Raw genomic sequence first — 22,127 nt, 5'->3', positions numbered from 1 at the left:
CAATGTCATAGACTTGGCTAAAGGGTTCACACAAAAAAGTCCAGTGGACTTGTTTCCATTGAGGTCCTATTGTACCTCCAGAGGCAAAAACAGAGGATTTTCTGTTTTCTTTTTGTTACCGAATGGGTTCCCAGATTGCCATTGTATTTACCACTATCATGTGCGCGCATCTTCCTGATTTCCACTATCGGTGTCGCGCCCCCAAAAATAGCAGATAGTGAGCTTGTAGATCGGCTTTTTTTGCTGCGTGACACCCGCACACAACTGAGTATTAGTACTAAGTATAACTTAAGCTGTGGACACACACACACACACACACACACACACACACACACACACACACACACACACACACACACACACACACACACACACACACACACACACGCACGTCATCCACAAGACGCTGTCCCAGTGTCGGAATCCTTGAAATATGAGGATATCGGTGCACTCTTGACCTCTGGTCCAGCCTCGCAGCCCAAAGCACTCACCCCTCCTCAGCCTTTCTCACCCGTAGCCGGCCCGGAGTGGGCCGCAGGTTCAAAGTTCACCGTCTGGGGTTTCCCCTTTCAGACTCAGCCCTTGATAACAAGGACTCAGGCAGATTTGACAGCATCACACCCACACACACATGAACAAATATGCACACTGACACGCACGCACGCATGCGCGTTCACACGCACACACACACACACACACACACACACACACACACACACCTCACAAACAAACACAGACACACTCCATCAGAAGTTGTCTAACATAACTCGACACGCACATCACAGAGAGCCGTGAGGACGTTTTTTTGTGGGGGTTTTTTTAACGGATCAGAGTGGGGGGGTTCAGAATTCTTGAGCCCTCTCAAGTTGTCACCTGAGTTATTTATCCCAGGGCCTCTATTTACTGCCTGTTAAAGTTTCTCATTAACACACAGCAGCATCGCAAACGAACGCAAAGGAATTCCATTTTCCCAGGGAGAGGAGGAGAGGATGACACTGACACACAATCCTTCCTTTCTCTCTCTCTCTCTCTCTCTCTCTCTCTCTCTCTCTCTCTCTCTCTCTCTCTCTCTCTCTCTCTCTCTCTCTGTCGGTGCGGAGGGGTGGGATGTCTGTCTGCCCAGTGCCAGGGGCTCTGACAGTGATATCGTTCAGGTCAGAGAGGGAGCTGGGAGAAAGACACACACACACACACACACACACACACACGCACACACGCACACACACACGCACGCACGCACGCACGCACGCACGCACGCACACACGCACACACACAGGGCCACAGATAGTGAGATGGCAAGACATATAGAGGACAGGAAAACAAAGATGCATAAACAAGAGAGAGAAAGAGAGAGGTACAGAGTGAGAGAGAGAAAGAGGTACACAAAAAAGAAAGAGAGAGAGCGAGATGGAGAGAGATGACAGTGAGAGTGACTGTTTTGATACTGGAGCCTGTACTCCCCTATTGAATGCAGGGTGTGGCTGGTCTCTCTACCCAGGGTGAGGGGATAATATGGTTGCCTAGTGGATATACAGCAGAGGAGCTAAATCCTGAGCATTCACTTATTAACCACTTCGTTGGACGTCAAATAGTGAAAATACACACATCTACAAGTTCAGAATGCAGAATGTTCGCCTATTATCATGACATGCCCAAGACAGGGACGCTATAGGGTTGTGTTAAACCAGGGGTCTTCAACGTTTTCAGGCCAAGGACCCCTTGGCTGAGAGCGAGATAAAGCAGGGACCCCCATTATATATTGTATAAAATATTTATTTTTTCATAGATTTCATAGGCAGCTTCATAGACTTGTTTCAGAGCACTATCATGTTGGATTCATGTTAATGTGTATTTCCAGACATTCAACCAAGCACTTAAACAATACTTAGTAAACTTGACCTTTCACTCTGTACTTAGTCTGCTCTTTTTTCCCCCTGTTCCAAACCACGTTGCCGAAATTAGCAGATCTACAGTACAAGCGCACAACGCCTCGCAGTGCGAGACGTTGTGCACTTGTAGATCTGCTATTTTTGGCTAAAGTTCTCCTCAGAAAAGGGATGCTTGGGTGAAGTGGTTAATGTAAAACCCCCTGTAGTTAAACCCTATAGTTAGATGACTGGGTTTCCCCAGGGGTCTATACTTGGTCCCCTCCTTTTCCCCTCTAAACTAGCCAATCTACAAGCCTAATAGATCAGCTATTTGGGCCGAATGTTTGCCTATTGCCAAATCTTGGCATATTATGACATGCCCACGATAGGGGCGATAGGGTTCATGTGGTTAATTGAACTCTCAGGATTTTCAAGTGCACAGCTCTACATGTTGCTTCATCATTTCTCAATGAGAAATTGCCCGAGTCTTCTTTAATACAAGTTACCAGCTGCTGACTGCAGTGGACCATCAAACCTCTATTCTTGTAAAACGCCATACATTTTGCTGGATGCCACACTCCGTTCTCAGTGATTTCTTTGCGAGCGCCAGCACAAATTCCACCGGCTAAATGTAGTTTCTCAAAATAACTCGTTTAGTTAACCACTTACACTACCAGTGTCCCACAGGGTTCTATACCCGGTCTGCTCCTTGTTTCCCTCTGAACCAAATCTATTCAGCAAAAGTAGAGCCGATGTACCAAGCTCACAATGTAGTCACAATGCGCCGCAACGTAACATTCAGTTTCAGTTTCAGTTTTTAATTTATTTATAGTGCAACATCACCCGAAGGGGTCTCTGTACACTTCACAACAAGTCATACAACAAAACACGATAGCAAAGAATACACAGTGAAATGTGCCAGCACGTATGGTGACCATACTATGGTCACACAATAATTTGACCAACACGTACCCCAAGCCTTGCATGGGTATACGTGTAGGTCCAGGCTAGAAGTGACTCAGGTATTCACAGCGAGCTTTCGCTGTTCAGACCCAAGGTCTGACGTATGACGTCACGTGACGCCGCTATATTAAAAAGTCTGATCCCCACACTGGTGGAGGAAGAAGTTGACTCATCCACCGGGTCAAAGTGTAGCGAGTCCATCAATCACCTTCTGCCTCTCTGGAAGAATATGTAAGGACGGGCGGGCGGTGTAATGACTAACAGCAGCAAGGTACGACTAGTGAGCAAGCCGCACGCACGTGTGGTTGAGAGGGGCGTGGAAGAAGTGGGTAGGCACTAGGACCTGCAGGCGAGCCACACAGGAGGGTGGGAGCAGGCTTTGGGACTTCTCTCACTAAACTTTCAGAACAATCCATTTCCCAAAGAGTGTGGGTGGGAGACAGACAGAAGTGGATGGCCCGAGACCTGGATTCACAGCTTTAACAAGCAGGAGCGCAGGGATTTGCACTTTGGGATAATTCTGCTGGCTTGGGACCCCTTTGGAGAGTGTTGTGTGAGGTGTTGGAATATACATGTTGACAGACTTTCTGTGGAACTTTTCACTTAAACCAGCTGGGAGAGGGAGCCCTTATAGGGTGGTGAGTTCTGTTGCTGTTTGATTTGCAGTTAAGTAAAATGTGTGTGTGTGTGTGTGTGTGTGTGTGTGTGTGTGTGTGTGTGTGTGTGTGTGTGTGTGTGTGTGAGTGAGAGTGTGAGTGCGTACGTGAGTGTTTGTGTGTACATACTGTGCGTGTGTGTGTGTGTGTGTGTGTGTGTGTGTGTGTGTGTGTGTGTGTGTGTGTGTGTGTGTGTGTGTGTGTGGGGGTGTGTGTGTGTGTGTGTGTGCGTGTGCGTGCACGCGTGTTCGTTCGCGCATGTGTGTGTGTGTGTGTGTGGGTGGTGTGGTGTGGAACAGAGAGTCAGATGTGTCACTCCGAAAGTTGTCTTCATACCTGTCATTAAGTGAAAGTGGAGCTTCTGAATTGCAATTGAAGTCACCAGCCAGCGGCCCAGCGGGTCCCCTTGAGGGGACACAAAATTCCATGAGACAACCGCAACATGTCACACCGGATCAGCTCAGTGATGAATGTAAAGGAGCTCATATGGGCTCTGTTATGTTCTGCTTCTTTCCTGGTTCCCAATCTGATAACATTGGTCAACCAGAGACCAACTGGAGATGTGAACTGTATAGGGAGAGAGGGGGGAAGGTAAAGATGGGGGGGGTCAGGGGGGTGAAAAGGGGTTTCTCTAAACTTCAATGGGAACAAGTTCGCTGTTCAGAAAACTCCTGGGACATCAGGTTACCGTCTCTCTCTCTCTCTCTCTCTCTCTCTCTCTGCTCATGTTACACAACCCTCTGAGCGTCTTTTCGAACGTTAACGAGCTCCAGCGTCCAAACATGAAGTGTGTCGGCAAGTTTATCCTTATGTCAGGGCGGGTCTTGTGGTGTATTATGCGTATGTGTATATTATGTGCATTATATTTTCATGGTCCGAAGTGTGTGTCGTGTGTGTGTGTGTGTGTGTGTGTGTGTGTGTGTGTGTGTGTGTGTGTGCATGTGTGTGTGGTGTGTACTGTGTTGTGCTAAAGACAGACCTCATGCCTGCCACTCCTACCAGAGAATTCCTGGCGGGCTTCTGTCAGGATAGGAATGCCACCACCGTCAACATTTATCCACAAACAACGCAAACACATAAACTACTACGCCAAAGGCTTAAATAGTTTTCTTACAGGTGCACTAATGGTAAAACCATACGAAGACTATTGTGTATACTTTGATCTATTCTACATGATGTACTGGGGAGCGGGGGAGATAGATGCTGATGGTAGACAGACAGTGAGGTGAAGCTATCATTTCTAGTTGACAAAACTCAACCAGTGTTGTTGTCGCAGACTCACAGTTTTGTTTTGTTTATCCTCTTTAAGTCTGGCAGACTTAAAACTCTCTCTAGCATGTGCTCTCTCTCTCTCCTGCTGTGTGTCTCTCTCTAACTGTCTCTCTTTCTCCTCTCTCTCTCTATCTCTCTCTGTCTCTCGATTTCTCCCTCGATTCCACTCTCCCTTTGCCTTTAGCTCTCTCAAAACTCTCTATCTATCTATCTATCTATCTATCTATCTATCTATCTATCTATCTATCTATCTATCTATCTATCTATCTATCTATCTATCTATCTATCTATCTATCTATCTATCTATCTATCTATCTATCTATCTATCTACAGTATCTGCCCATCTATCTATATCTATCTCCCTCTCTCTCTCTCTCTCCCTTCTGTCACACACTGACGCGCATCTGTGAATTGTCTGTTTCCGTGGTGTTGTCCACATCTGTGTCGGATAAACAAACTTATCAAAACTTTGAGTGGAGGCCAGCAAGCGAAGCCCCTCTTGGGAGAAAATGTGCGCTGGACCGTTAGAGAGCGAGAGAGAGAGAGAGAGAGAGAGAGAGAGAGAGAGAGAGAGAGAGAGAGAGAGAATGCTGCAGATTGTTTATGAGCATCACTGTCGTTGCCAGTAGCGTGTCCTGGACGGACAGAGAGACTGACGCTGTGTGTTTTCATCGCCCCAGTGTTGGTCTATGTCAACAGAGGAAGTGGGGAAAGACAGGGAGAGACAGGGAGAGACAGGGAGAGAGGGAGCAGTCTCTCCACACAGGAGCACGACGTTCAAAAGATACATAGCCTACACAAATAAACAGCACGTGCACAGCAGAGTGTTGTTATATCCTGACCCTTATATGTGTCCATTCGTTTCATTTCAAATGAAATGAACCCATAAGACCTGAGGCCGATTCTACAAATGTCTTCTAAATCCTAAGTTTTCTGAAAAACCTGTTGCTATATCAGTGGTTATCAAACTTCTTCATGTCAAGGACCCCCAAAATGTATGTAAATACAAATGTATTTGGCCGCCGACCCCCATCTCGAAATATTCAGTTCCAGGGACCCCCAGAAGCAAAGAGTTGAGTTAAAAATGTTCGCTTAAAAAAATATACATAGTCAAAGATTTGCACAAATTTTCATGATCTTTCAAAAATAGCAGATCTACAAGCTCATAGCGTGGCACGAAATGACCTGCTATGATCTTGGATATCTGCTATTTTTGAATAGCCAACCAATGTGCTATATATATATTGCAAAATTTTAAAATGACACAGATGCTTTCCCGGTTTTAATGGGTTATGGTGCTGTAAGTGATATTTTTGTTAAAATACAATGTAGGCATTTAGCAGGCGCTCTTATCCAGAGCGGCTTACAAAAAAAGGTAAACACATACTGTACATCAAATGCAGAGAGACAGTTTAGTGCCTCAGTAAACTAGGATTGTGAGTAAACTAAGCATCAGTCTAAAAACGATATACTATCAAAATAATAATCTGTATGTTGACACTATAGGATACCAGGCAAACAATTAACCTAGCATCTGTCTAACCTAACATATCTAAACTTTAACATTGTGGTCAAGAAAAACAAGCATAAGAAACAAAAACAAAATAAGTGTTAAATAGCTCTATCTATTCCCACAATCATTGCTGTTTGTTGAGTAATATTAGTATTAATTGAGTAAAACTAGTAAACAGAACTTAAAATTTCAGGTTGGGAAACCGTTTTCATCCAATCAGGAGGGATAACTAATACATGATACAGACTAAACGAGTGAAATTGGAAGCGTTAAAATGATTACAAAAAAACTACAGTGAAAATAGCCGATCTAAGCTGTCAGCTTTTACAGCTTTTTCAGTTTCGGGGGAAATTTTCTCCCATAATGACAAGCCAGAAATATAGTTGAAACTTGTTAAACGGGGGATTGTCTAATTGAATATATCCCTCAAACTCACGCAAGCATGCACCATCCAAACAAGGCCTGCAGCGTTACCAGAAACAGCTTCTACCATATAAACTATGGTCTTGTGTATGTTGGGCAGATGGGCACTGCTGTTTTCCCTGCAGACAACGACGTCTGTGATTATTCATGACCCCTCTCAGGTTTCCCTTTGAAGCTGAATTACAGCTTTCCCTATGTTAGCACCAGTGTGCATGTTCATGATATGTGTGCGTGTGTGCGCTCGCGAGTGAACGAGTGTGTGTGCACGCACTCGCACGCGTGCTTGTCAGTGCGTGGAAAAAGTACTCACATTTCTTACTTAAGTAAAAGTATCATAATAATAATCTAAATTTACAAAGTAACTAGTAACTAAAGTTTTCAAATAATTGTTGTAGAGTAAAAGAGCAATATTTTCCTTTGAGATGTAGTGGAGTAGAAGTAAAAGTACTAAACATTGGAAACACTCCTGTAAAGTATACCTCAAAATTGTACTTAAGTACTGTACAGTACTTGAGTAAATGTACTTAGTTTCTTTACACCACTGGTAATACTATACTTGTGAGGGACAAATCACCCCCACAAGTATAGTATACATTTAGAAATAGAGAGTGAGAACACAATGTTTCTGGTCCGAAAAAGAGAGAAATAGTTGTTTTTATGGTCAAACTGTTTTCTTACTGTAAGTTAGGCTTATACAGTATAAGATTCAGGTTGGGTTATAGGATTAGACATATATCGATTTCACATGCGCCCAAATTTCTACTCGCACTGCAACGCATTGTGAGCTTGTAGATAGGCTATTTCTGGTGCATTTGTATGTGTGTGTGTGTGTGTGTGTGTGTGTGTCTTCTCGGTGATAATTCTATAGAAATTTGTTAGAAACTATGCCCGTAGCTCTTCAGCGAGGGGCCATGTACGCTTTGAAAGTGAGTCTCCATCAATTTGGCCTTTGTGATGACTCTTTACATCCAGAGGGCTCAACTCTTTGAAGTTCTTAAGCATTACAACAGGAAAGGAGCCTCATCCCATAAAGACAGCATAAAGAAAGTTCTAGTGTGAGGTGTCCAGAGAGAGGGTTGCATATGACACCATGGGGGACAGGTGGACTGTTTGACACATACAGTAGGGCTGTCACGATATGACATTTTACGATTAATTGTCAAATAATTCCGATTAACGATTTAATTGTGTGGCTTTTAGGCCTCGTAAACAAAAGTTGCACAGGGCAGATATGACAAAAAAACAACACACAAAGAAATGACTGACAATGGCCAATATACCAATAATCAAAATAACGCCATATTTAATATTTTATACTAAAGATGTGTAACAAAATAGTGGAAATAGGCGGTCTACAAGCTCTCATCGTCTATATCCACTATTTCTGAAAATGTTTCAAAATGTACGAACCTTTCTCAACATGGAAACGGTTATACAAAAATAATTGTGCTGATACTTGCGATTAGACGATTATGTAATAATTGTGACGGTGACAGCCCTATTGACACTTTGGTGTTAACCCATTTAACTCATTTGTATAATAGCTGACAATTTATTTACCTTTGCAAACACGCATCCAACATTTTGGTTTCATTCGAACATCACACAAAACAAAACAAAACAAAAAAAGCGGTAAAGAATACATTCATGGATCCTAGACTTTATACAAGGCCCCTGCCTTGGTTGTTTTTAGGGTCACTGCCACCGCAGCTTGGCACAGGTCAAAAGGCACAGCAGGGGGTCAGAACGTTCGGGGGTATAAGGTGAACCAGCTGGAGTATATATTCTGTCTGGAATATCGGTGTGAGAGGTTAAAGATTAAAGTTCAGGCTAAAAGGGTCATGTCTGTGTTTGTGGAGAAACGGGAAGAATTGGAGGTCAACATTGCTGGAGAGGAGAGGGGGTCATCAATATGCCCGTACACGGACAAATGTGTCCGTACCGTGGCAATACTTGTCAAATGTCCGTGGCAAATTATTTGATTTAGCTTTTACATAACATTATAAAGTTCTTAATTTGTTCATGATAAGACCCATTTACTGAATGCCAGTCTCTAATTTTCTTCAAGATACGTATAACACTGATTTCATTAAAGGGATAGTTCACCCCCAAAATGACTTTTTTCCTATCGATTACTCACCCCATGGGGACTTGAATTCATGGATATTTTTTTGTTTATGTCGCATTCCTAAGCCAATAATTTGATGACCAGCAGCGGTTCCGGTAGGAGACACAAAGGAGACTCTTTGCGTCTCCTACCGGAACCGCTGGCTGGTCATCAAATAGAGTACATGAAAGTACATTGAAAATAGTACATTGAAATACAGTACACTATGGCATTAGGAGCCCACTAGTACTGTGGTTCTCAAACATTTTATTTTCAAGGACCACCATAACTCTGAGAGTGTACACGTGGAACCAAATGGACCTGTACGTGTCCATTTGGACCCCCTTAAAGGAACTCTTGAAGGTCCCTCGACCCACTTTGAGAACCACTGCGCTAGTATTCATTTAGGACTAGATTTTTATGCGTTTCTGGCTTGTGATGGATTTTCAACAAAAAAAAAGATTTCTGCCACGGACATACAAAGTGAGCGGACAATAATATTATTATTGTCCGCTCACTTTGTATGTCCGTGGCAGAAATCTTTTTTTTTGTTGAAAATCCATCACAAGCCAGCATGGTGATGATGAAAAACACTCAGACATCACTTGCAATTTGGGGTTTTTGTGGCGTTAACTCCAGTGGATGTTTTCTATCCTAACAACTTTACACAACGTTGGAGAAGAAGCGTATTATATAACAGAAATCACGGCTGACGTTGTTTGACATTCGCAACCTACTGCGTTTAGACTGTGGGGCATTGCGGGACGTGGGCAGACATTCCATTGTCCCACCACCACCACCACCGTTGCACCCATATGGAGCTGGTTTTTTCTAACTGCTTTTCGCTGTGTTACCAAATAAAAAAAAATACCACCGCACTGCTCTGTAAGGTTTCCAGATTTGTGGAAAACTTTTAATCCCAGCTGAGGTGTTACGCAAGTAACAGCTACTCCTTGATTGTGTGTGACTGCTGCTAAAGATCAAAGTTTGACAGGTGCTTCTTCAAAGGGATTTTTGTCTGTGTTTGTCTGTGTCTCTGTCTCTGCGTCAGTCAGTCAGTCAGTCTCTCTGCATGCATGCATGTGTGTGCATGCTGAGTATGTGTGTCATACGTGCTGCTGGTGGTGCTGTGGTGGAAGCTACAGTAGTACTTAGATGTTTTACTTAAGTAAAAGTATAGCAATACCGCAATATAGAAAATACTCTCTTACAAGTAAAAGGCCTGTGTTCAAAATGTCACTTGAGTAAAAGTACAAAAGTGCATCAAAATATACTTAGAGTAGCCTATATTTTCGATGCGACGCGTTGTGAGCTTGTAGATCGGCTATGTTTGAGTAGCCTATGTATAAAATAGTGGTTAAGTGGTTAATATATGTTTTGTAATATAATAATTAAAATCTAGTTGCTAGTTATGCTAGTAACTAAAGTTTGAAATGATTGTAGTGGAGATTCATATTTGCCTCTGAGATGTAGTGGAGTACAGAACATTGGAAATACTCCAATAAAGTAAGAATATATGCCTCATACTTGTACTTAAGTACAGTGCTTGAGTACATGCGCTTAGTTACTCACCACCACTGCATACATGCTGATGTGTAAAAAAATGCATTACAAAAATTACAACTGGATGCGTAGACATGCCTGCTCATTCCATGCTAAATGCCTCTGTGCCTTTCAGCTATGGACTAAGATCCTCTCGTGTGCAATGCATACTGCAGGAGCCGATTAATGATAAATCACCAGTGGGGATTTTTACTGGTACAGTAACAATGTTGCGGCTATAATATGTTGACTTAGTCATTGTTTGATATGATGACTTGCCTCACCGCAGCCACTGTGTGTGTGTGTGTGTGTGTGTGTGTGTGTGTGTGTGTGTGTGTGTGTGTGTGTGTGTGTGTGTGTGTGTGTGTGTGTGTGTGTGTGTGTGTGTGTGTGTGTGTGTGTGTGTGTGTGTGTGTGTGTGTGTGTGTGTGTGTGTGCGTGCGTGCGTGCGTGCGTGCGTGCGTGCGTGCGTGCGTGCGTGCGTGCGTGCGTGCGTGCGTGCGTGCGTGCGTGCGTGCGTGCGTGCGTGCGTGCGTGCGTGCGTGCGTGCGTGCGTGCGTGCATGCACAGGCGCGCGCGTGTGTCTGTGTGTGTGTGTGTGTGTGTAATCCTGTATATAGTAAATGTCTGCTTGTTTAAGTGAGTGTGTGTGCATGCGTCTGCGCGTATCTTGTGTATTCCAGTTGATGTCATGCTGTCATCACTCTCTCTTTCCTCTTTCCTTTCCCCGAGTTATTGGTTGGTTGGCAGACTGATTGTAGCTTGTCTGGACATGAAACGCCCAACCTACCACACGATGAGAGATAAGATGTATCAAAACATATTCCTCAAAAACACTTTGTAAAGTGATACACATGCAGATAAACACAATAGAGATACACACAGGCCAAATCGAAAGTCATAGACAATATAGAGATACAGATACACACAGGCCAATTAAAGACATACACAATATAGAGTCGAGATACACACTAAAGACATACCCAATATAGAGATACACACAGGTGAAATCTAAAGAGATACATAGAGATACACACTCCAAATCTAAAGACATGTTATATTATTTGAATGCTATATTGGAATTTGGTTGTATTGACAATATTTACGTAGGGTAAGTATTTTACGGTTAAAACAAGAGTTTTTTGTTAAAATGTTAAAGCTCTACATTATGATAGTAATCATTGCTATAGAGTGTTCGTTCAGTCACAGGGGTCTCCCATGTCTCTCCAGCTCTTTAATAAACCGAAAATAAATTTTCAGGTAGGTGACAACATTTCAGGAGAGAGTACCCATCAGCTTCATTTATTTGTGTCATCTCTTCCAATTTCACTTGTTTAATCTGTATCCTGCCTGAGTTCTCTATCCTGATCGGATAAAATTGGTATCCCGACCTGAAAATGCATTTTCTGTTCAATAAAGAGCTGGAGAGACATGGAGACTCCTGTTACTGAACAAACACTCTATATCAATTTTTACTCAACCCTGTACAGCACTTTGGTCAGCTTTTGTTGTTTTAAATGTGCTTTATAAATAAAGTTTGATTTGATTTGATTTGATCAATGAGTACTATCAGAATATAGAGCTATTTAATATTTAGCACTTATTTTAACAAAAGAAAATCACTTACCCAACCTTTAAAGATTTCTTCAAACGTGTATGTACGTTTCCAGATATTTGATTGTATGCACATGGAATAATTGTTCATAAACAATATCAGACAAAAAATTATAAAACTAAAACAAAAAGAAACTTTCCGAGTACCCCTAGAAGTACCCCTAGGGGTACTAGTGCCCCCATTTAAAAAACACTACAATATGGAGATGCACACTCCAAATCTAAAGATATACACTAGAGATACACAGGCCAAATAAGCAGTGGCGTGTTTGTGTTTTGGTTTGGAAACGCAGCAAAAACACACGCCTTAGCCCCAAGGATACAACTAAAGCCGCTTATTACGCACTTATTCCAATTATGCCAATTTTGGAATAAACTGTATGCAGGGAAGATGAGCCACATGTCTGCTTGGAACCTGCTGGTGTCCACGCACGCAGACAGACAGACAGACAGTGCATATCTGGTCTGTTTTTCATACAGTACTTCTTCCAGTTGCTATAGCCACAAGGGATTGCAAGAATCCAGCTTCTCGAGACGTTTGCCCCCCCTCCCCTGTGCACCATAGCAGTCTGCTGTACAGTAAGCGGCAACACGTTTTGTTTGGGTTGAAGTGAGGGGTTAAATGATGCGTCATGAAGAGTTTAGGGAGCATGTTCCTGTATGGAAGACACAGTTCTCTGAGCTGGATGCGCTGATAAGACCCAGTGGTGGAAAAAAATACTCAATTTTTTAACTTACAGTAAGTAAAAGTATCATTACGGCAATGTAGAAATACTCTGTTACAAGTACAAGTAATTAAAAATGTACTTGAGTAAAAGTACAAAAGTATTTGCGTTAAAATGTAGTTAAGAATTGAAAGTAAAAGTACTCATTTTGCAGAATGTCCCATTTCACAATTTACAAATGCATGAAAATGCTTTGAAAATAGCAGATCTACAAGCTCACAACGCATCACAAAGCGACGTGTTGTGAGCTTGTAAATCTGCTATTTTCAAATGGCTGAAATACAGTATATATATATAGGGCTGAAGTGGGTTTCATGAAAAAGTAACTAGTAACTAAAGTTTTCAAATAATTGTAGTGGAGTAAAAGTATAATATTTGCCTCTGTAGAAGTAGTGGAGTAGAAGTAAAAGTACTGAAAATTGGAAATACTCCAGTAAAAACACCTCAAAATTGTTCTTAAGTACAGTACTTGAGTAAATGTACTTACACCACTGGTAAGACCCCACATCCACAGTAAATGTTCATTCAACTACACTTCTGTTACAGCACACACACACACACACACACACACACACACACACACACACACACACACACACACACACACACACACACACACACACACACACACACACACACACACACACACACACACACACTATCCGAAAACACTATAAAAAACTGTTCAAAAGCAGACACAAACAAGCCTGCATGCACACACACACACACACACACACACACACACACACACACACACACACACACACACACACACACACACACACACACACACACACACACACACACACACACACACACACACCAGAGAGGAGCCACTATACACTACTCTACACCTTTGGCCATAGCTCTGCTCACACACTCAACATGGTGTGCTGTTAACAGACAGAGAATAGCCTGGGAGGTCCCACAGAGACAGGTGGTCGACATCAGTGAGAGATAGAGGTAGGGAGGGAGGGAGGGGAGAGATGGAGGGAGATATGGAGTACCAGAGAAAATGAGAGAAAGTGAGAGAGCCAAAGGCACAGGGAGAGGGAGAGGGAGAGGGAGAGGGAGAGAGAGAGAGAGAAAGAGAGAGAGAAAGAGAGAGATGAGGGGAGACCACACAGAATGGGCAACAGATAGGTCAGGCCTATTTAGCAAGAAGGGGGAGACAGTGACGAAACAACTAATGTGAGTGTAGAAGACCATTGTTTCAAGGGTCTAATGCAATCCTGTCCATCACATGGCTGAATCCGTACCAGTTGGACATGGCTAAGTTTTTACTGGCTCGCTGGTCAGGCTTAATTACGGCTCCCTGTTTTTCCAGAGTTTTTTTTTCAATATTCTCACAGAATATGAGACTATTACCAGCACCCAGTTTCTACATCCGTGGATTTAAGGTCATACCCTGGCCCTCCCAGAATGTTACCCTGACCGTTGTTACCCTAAACACAACCGTTCATATACCTATATTTAACTGTCTCTAGTCTTGAACATAGCTGTTTTTACATTATACCTGAAGTTAGGTCAGCTCTGCTCGCCGTTGGCTATTCACGCAATGCATCATGGATATGATATGATACTAGAATGTTGACTATTCAGTTGTAAAATATGCAAATGAGGCAAAAGGCATCCTAGTATGATGGATCCTTAATACCATCTACTGTTATGCTACATGACATCAAGCAATGACACAAACTGAAAACACTTTGTTGACCGGAGTCCCCCTGGGGTCTATAATACTGTATAGTGTTAATGTGGTTTCAGGGTGTTTAGCCCATTAACTACAAGTCATTCACTGGAAAGTAACCTGCAAAGACTTAAAACTAGCTTGAGATGCTGTAGGTGCAGTGATGCAACACAGTGAACTTGTGAACCCTTGTTTTATTTGTTTATTTGGTCAGTTATGTTGTATAAAGTGGTGTTATTGCTGAATTTTAAAGCAGTTGAAAGTGCAGACTGATTTGCAAATTGTGGCCAAAGTATTCCATGGAGAAAAGATGGACAAATGTAAAAAGATTCTTCATGGACATTGGTTAAATATTTCAAAATAGTAAGTATGTTAAGTATGACCCTGATATATCAATTGGTAAACATGCAATACCAGAATGAATGGTCCTGTAACCACTTAACCACTATAACAAAGTATATACTGTAGGGGTCCAAACGGGCTCTATATTTGTTCTGCTAAGTTTTTTCCCTCTACACCAAATCTCCTTGACAAAAATAGCCTATGTACAATCTCGTTGCAACGCTTGTAGATCAGCTATTTTCACCAAATGTTTGCCTCAGAATAGAGATGCTAGGGTTCATGTAGTTAGCCACATGTTATGTTTATTTATTTGATATGGACATCACAATTACATTGGACGAAACCAGATGCATTGTTTACAGTGTATATAGCACGAGTGCAAATTTTCACTTTTCAAGCTTTTCTAAAATAGTGTAATATCAATCTAAAACCCAATCAGGTACATCAATCATTCAGATAACATGAATGATTATGCATGAACCCTAGCACACCCTTGCATCTCTATTCTGGGGCGAACATTTAGTGAAGATAGCAGATCTACAAGCCCACAACATATTGCGTTGAGCTTGTAGACTATTTTCAGGCGAACTTATGTAGAGGAGAAAAGGAACTGGGCCTACAGTAGTATAGAGCCCTGGGGGACTCCGGTCAACGAGAATAAACATATGGCTTATCCCTTATAATATACTGATCCCTTAATTATTTTGAGTTTTCATGAACTGTGTACATACTGCTAACAAAACTGCTTAAAAGAATTAAGGGATCAAAGTGTTCCCTTAATTATTTTGAGCAGTGTATTGGTAAGGACACCTTCAGATACAGTAAATTCTAAAAGGAATGCAAGCATATCCCCACTACCTGACACAACCTGCACCCCATCTGTGTGTCTGTCTGTGTCTGTCTGTCTGTCTGTCTGCCTGCCTGTCTGTCTGTCAGTTGTCTGATTGAAGACATCCATTCACTATACGGCCATGTCCCAATTTCTGTGCTTTCAAATAGTTACCTGAGTGAGTCACCGTCGACAAGCTTTGCTTTGAGTGTCAATTATCTCTGCTTTGAGTGTCTGCAGGTATATCAGGGTTCGGTTTCCTGGGAGGGGCATGCATTTCCTTTTGGAACATGTAGACCATATCCTGTACCCTGGTGTCCCTAATTTGTCCACATTTGTCAAGAAATGTTCAGATCTACAAGCTCAGTTTGTAGATTGTCTTTTGTCGCTATTTGTTGTACGAAGAACTATATAGAGCTTAAGAGTTGTGTTTTTATAAATCAAACCATGTTTAGTATATTTGCCTGAGTGAGTCACTGTCCTTCCAGCCGTCTGTCCGTCGCTTTGCTTGAGTGTTATCAGTAATCCCTTCACATCATTATATCTTTATCTAGCGCAATATACTGTGATGTACATTCCAAAGTGCAAATGTGCTCTGCATTTGCATTCTGTCATTCAGGACTGTGGGAAATTTGAGTCGGAACTAAAATGTGATCATCTGTCTTGTCTGTATGCGGTCTCCCATTCAAATTCGAATACAAAATATGACATTTTACATAATCAACTGTAATTAGCGTTTAGTTTTATCAAATCACTGACCATATCTTTCAGATATGTTAGTTATGTCAGTGGAACGGCAAATAGAGAGAACCTTTCTTGGAATTGTAGAATATAGTAGAACAGTAATCTAAAGCCCCTTTCTCACATGGAATCCATAACATTGCTAGAAAAAGTGCTCTTTGTAGCACAGGTCCGATTTGCATGATGTTTGGACAAAATCTGTAGGAGTAATATTATTATTTTATTTTTTTAATAATCGGCCTCCTGGTGGCGCTATAACAGGCCGATGTGAAACATTTGGTGCAGATGTTCTGCTCTGGCATCCAGAGAGTGTGTGTGCACAGTTTCACATCGATCGGTGCAGGAGATTAGCTGCTCACAGACGGACAGACACACGGACACAAAACATAGTCTCGGCCACGCCTTCGGCCTGGCAGAGATAATAACAAAGATTGTTAATATATTGACATGATTGATATTTGGAATGGGCTATCTTGCCCATCCCATGCCTCACTAATAGTACAGAATGGTTCCATGTGAATGTCAGATCTTGTGGACGTCCTATAATTGATCAGTGAAATTTTCGTTTGGGCTTGTCTTGCCTTTACTGATAGTTCAGAGTGAAGAGAGACAGGAAACAGAGAGTATGGTCTGCCACCCCCCCTGTGACAGGGCTGTGAGTACTGTAAGTATCATATCAGTATCATGTCAGTATAATGGTCAGTATCATGGTCATTATAATGGTCAGTATCATGTCAGTATCATGTCAGTATAATGGTCAGTATCATGTCAGTATAATGGTCAGTATTATGGTCATTATAATGGTCAGTATGATGTCAGTATCATGTCAGTATAATGGTCAGTATCATGGTCATTATAATGGTCAGTATCATGTCAGTATCATGTCAGTATCATGGTCAGTATAATGGTCAGTATCATGTCAGTATCATGGTCATTATAATTGTCAGTATCATGTCAGTGTCATGTCAGTATCATGGTCAGTATCATGGTCAGTATAATTGTCAGTATCATGGTCAGTATCATGGTCAGTATCATGGTCAGTATCATGTTCAGTATCATGGTCAGTATCATATGGTCAGTATAATGGTCAGTATAATGTCAGTATCAGGGTCAGTATCATGGTCAGTATAATAGTCAGTATCATGTCAGTATCATGGTCAGTATAATCATCAGTATCATGGTCAGTATAATGGTCAGTATCATGGTCAGTATCATGGTCAGTATCATGTCAGTATCATATGGTCAGTATAATGGTCAGTATCATGTCAGTATCATGTCAGTATCATGGTCAGTATCATGGTCAGTATAATAGTCAGTATCATGTCAGTATCATGGCAGTATCATGGTCAGTATAATGGTCAGTATCATGTCAGTATCATGTCAGTATCATGGTCAGTATCATGGTCAGTATCATGGTCAGTATAATAGTCAGTATCATGTCAGTATCATGGCAGTATCATGGTCAGTATAATGGTCAGTATCATGTCAGTATCATGTCAGTATCATGGTCAGTATCATGGTCAGTATAATGGTCAGTATCATGGTCAGTATAATGGTCAGTATCATGTCAGTATCATGTCAGTATCATGCCAGTTTCATGGTCAGTATCATGTCAGTATCATGCCAGTATCATGGTCAGTATCATGTCAGTATCATGTCAGTATCATGTCAGTATCATGACATGATACTGACATGATACTGACCATGATGATGAGACACAATGACCAGTACCATGGCCCTGTCGCAGGTCACTGTACGGTTACGGAAATACATAAAATGGAAATCGACACCAACGATGTCGATTGTTCAAACATTATGCCCATATGGAACATTACCAGCAGATTATCACATTTAGGTGCAAGTGGCAAAGGGGCTTAAACACTTGAACCCTAGCTTCCCTATTCTTGGGCGAACATTCTGCAAAAAATAGCAGATCTACAACGTTGTGAGCTTGTAAATTGGCTATTTTACATTATTACGTTATTTGGTATAGAGGGAAAAAAGTAGGGAGTCTATTACAGACCGCCGGGGGCACCAGTCAACAAAGTATATAGTATACGTATAGGGTTGGTTAAGAGTGATTAAGAGTACAGTAGGTAGCTACAACAGCAGTTTGCTGGACCACACCACAAGATGATGTTTCTGGTAAAACTATTGGGGAGGGGGATGCAGCCGTGCATATCCTGTTTCTACTCAACACTTCCAAACTCCCTCTAGTTTAAAGAGGCCTGCTCGTACATCTCTCTGTCTCTCTGTCCCCGCACCCCCACAGCCTCCCCCAATCTGTCCATCTTACAATCCCCTTAGCATCCTGCTTCCCTTTCATCTCCCTCCTATAACATGGTCTATTATTTGTTGTTGTCCCCAGACATCATCACTGCCCATCTCTTCTCCACCCCTCTATTACTTTATTCTTTTCCTTTTTTTCGCCTCTCCCTATCCCTTGACATTATACTGTCTCCATTCCCCCTCCATCGCTGTCTTCATCTCTCTCCCCCCGCCAGGCAGACATTCCCGTCCACAGCGCTGCTCTCTTCTCTCTATCCCACCGTGGGATCTTAGGTTCTCTCTCAACAGGCAACGGGAGTTTACAGCATTAGCGCAGCCAGGGCAAAACATTAGCCTCTTGTCATGAGAAGATTGTTGAAAGCCAAGGTCATAAAAGCTGGGCGGCTGGAAAACATGTTAATCATCATCTTCATCCCCGCCTTCGAGGACTGGATGCTCGGCCTCCCACGTCTGCTCGTCCAGCCCAGGAAGCGCTGAACGGGTGGGGGTGGATGGGGTCGGGGATGGGGATGGCCCCCGATTTGAGGCAGAGTACCAGGGGAAGATAGCAGGAGAAAGCCCCATCCTAACCCATGCAGCTGTGGTGCTCTGATTGTGGGTTCGTTTAACTGCTGGATGTATCCGATGCCTGGAGCTCGGCGCTCCAAGACAGCAGCGGATCGGAGAGTTCATCACAAGGACATTCAACACCATCACACCACTGAAACTCACATCCTGACAGGAGCCCAGTGGGCCCTTAGGCGCTGAAAGGAGAGGCGAAGAGTGTCTTTCTGGTTTCAACAGTGGAGAAGCAGTTTTTTATTAAGACCAGACAGTAGTAGCTCTTTAGGAATTAGTCTTGGTGGCATAGTTTATTTGCAGCAACACACTTGAGCAACACACGCTCTGACAAACAGAAAATGTCAATGCAATTGCATCATTGCAGTGTCACATGTTGTTCATGTCGAAGGTGGAATAATTTGAAGTGTCAAAGCATCTCTTAGGCCTATCTTTATATTATATTCAGCTAGTTTGACATATAGAAGGGTACTTTAGTACGTCATTCTCCTCATTCATATTTTGGCATTTAAAGTGCTCTCACCAGCTAGTATCTCAGTATAAGGAATGCAGGACTGTAGTTTCACAGACAAATGTATAATTTGTCAGGATATGTGCGGACCTTAGTCTATTTCATAAAAAAAAACCTGACTAGTGTTTCTAAAAAGTGAAACAAAGTCAAACGGTCAAACAAGTGAAAACACAAACATGCTGTACACTGTGATTCAAGTTTGAACTTGTCAATGCATTGCACACTGGGTTCTGGTGGTCTTTGCCCCGCATTGATGCTCGAAAATAGACTCGTGCTCTGAAAGAGGCGTCAACAGGTTGTGACGCGCCCACTTGACACCTTCAGTTTGACAACAGCCGTTAAATATAATGGGTGCATTTCTTGACGCGAGCGTCTGATGCTTTGTATCTGTCAGGGCCTTTAGACACTCTTTCCCACGTACAGTACTCTCTGTATCTCTGTTAATTGCCCTTTAAATAATGAGCACTTGTTCTGTATAACATCCTATTAACACATTTTTACAAAACGAATGAGGTAATTATTGGAGAGTGGCAAAACTATAAACCATTAAATAAAAAAAGCACCATTCCTTGGTACACAAAGAGCTGCATTGTTTTGGGTTGCACTTTCTATTTGCTGCTCCTCTCTTACTTCCAAGTATAGCCTAATTACCACTGAATCTAGCTCCCAGCTAAAATGCAGTTTGTTTTTGGAATTATTTCACAATCACCACAAGGATTCAATCTTCCCATTATGACGAATGCCTTCGCATACTTACTGTAGGACAATGGATGACAAAATAGGCTACGGTTACATTGCAGTCTTGACTTTGTTTTGTGTCACGGGTGGCCCTAGCAAATTGAAAATGACTGGAGCAAATGTTGTGCCCAGTACTGACTGTAGAAATTGACCTCATACAATTGTGAGTTTATGAAAATGTGTGAAATCTCAACTGTGAAGCAGTAACGCTCAGTGTCAGTGCTCTGACCAGGTTTTGAGATGGCGGCCAAACTTAAAATCCATACTCCACGATCCGGAAATGGGAACACTGTCAATTTTTAAGGGCCTCATGTGGGTTTGTGTCATGTCAAAACAAGAAAGAGAGACATTCAGAGTGTTTGCCAGAGTGTTTGCTGGCTTCAGTAATACATTTTGGATGTGCTGAACTATTTTTCTCTGTGGCTGACTGACAGCCACATACATGTAGATGTGAAGATAATATAGGTTTACTTATTACAATCTAGTGTGGCCGTCTATGTTTCTCTATCTGAGTAGAATAAGTTGTCATCTAAGACTTTTGTGAAATTGGCACTTACATACAATTATAGCAAATTGAAAGTAGAGCCATACACATACTCAAAAGGTTCTTGTCTGGCTATTCTAAATCCATATATGTCCAGAACAAATTCCTTCCATTGGGTATGCTAATTAAAATGCTGTTGACAGTGAATTCCTGGCCAAGATGGTGGTCGGTGGTGAATCACTTGATAGCTTCTGAAGCAGCCAGTCATCTGTAAACTACTAACGCTTGAGGACTTGAACACACACACACACACACACACACACACACACACACACACACACACACACACACACACACACACACACACACACACACACACACACACACACACACACACACACACACACACACACACACACACACACACACACACACACACACACACACACACACACACATACATACAGCACATACACGGCACACACACACACACACTCGTTGGAAGCCAAGTTGGAAAGTAGGCATGTCCTTAGAGAGAGGGAAATCGGATCTCCATCAATCCGGTCTCCTGTGTTTATGGATTTGATCAGAAAGAGGTTGTGTAATTTTCCAAAGGAAAGCGCACTGAGCGGATATAGAAATATTTGACCCAGGAGAGCAGTACAGGTCTGCACCTGTATGTGTGTACTGTACATCCCCCCCCCCCCCCCCCCCCCCACACACACACACACATATATACAGACAGAGATAAAAATCTGTTATCCCTGTTAGAAACAAACACTTGTATCCAGGAAACTACCTCCGGCTGCATCCCAGGAAGATGTTGGAAGATGAACTGCAGGTCAGACTCCAGCAGCAGCAGTGGACAGACAGACAGACAGACAGGGAGAGCCAGCCAGAGAGAGAGAGAGAGAGACAGACAGACAGACAGACAGACAGACAGACAGACAGACAAAGACACAAGGAGTGAGAGGCAGACGAGAGAGACACGCACACAAATAGTTTGAGTCCAATAGCTGGTTCCAACTTCCATTTTGGAACCAGTTCAGAGTCTGCAAATTATTTGGATTCTGTACACATTTTTCATTGGAACTGTGTGCGCCACATCATTTTGAAATTGAACTCATTTATGTTCTGGCTGAAAGAGTATTTTGTCACCAGGTGCTCTAAAAACACAGATTTTTGCACACAGAAATTATTCCCCCCGCTTTTTACTCTATCCACTAACAGTTGACCCAAGAGATTCAATTAGGGATTCGAGA

At 42.4% G+C, this 22,127-nt stretch overlaps 1 protein-coding gene across 1 annotated transcript in view; it reads left to right on the top strand.

Annotated features, from left to right (window-relative positions):
* Window positions 1-3,281: 3,281 nt before the first annotated feature.
* Window positions 3,282-22,127, top strand: part of ngfa (nerve growth factor a (beta polypeptide)) — a 27,781-nt gene continuing 8,935 nt past the window's right edge. Inside the window, 1 exon segment of the mRNA XM_080444251.1 lies at window positions 3,282-3,469. Within this exon segment, the coding sequence (XP_080300377.1) occupies window positions 3,404-3,469 (66 nt within the window). The 5' untranslated portion in view covers window positions 3,282-3,403.

Source organism: Gymnoscopelus braueri, assembly GCF_963280865.1.
Source record: "Gymnoscopelus braueri genome assembly, chromosome: 12".
NCBI classification, from domain to species: domain Eukaryota; kingdom Metazoa; phylum Chordata; class Actinopteri; order Myctophiformes; family Myctophidae; genus Gymnoscopelus; species Gymnoscopelus braueri.
This window is presented reverse-complemented; position numbering and strand designations above follow the sequence as displayed.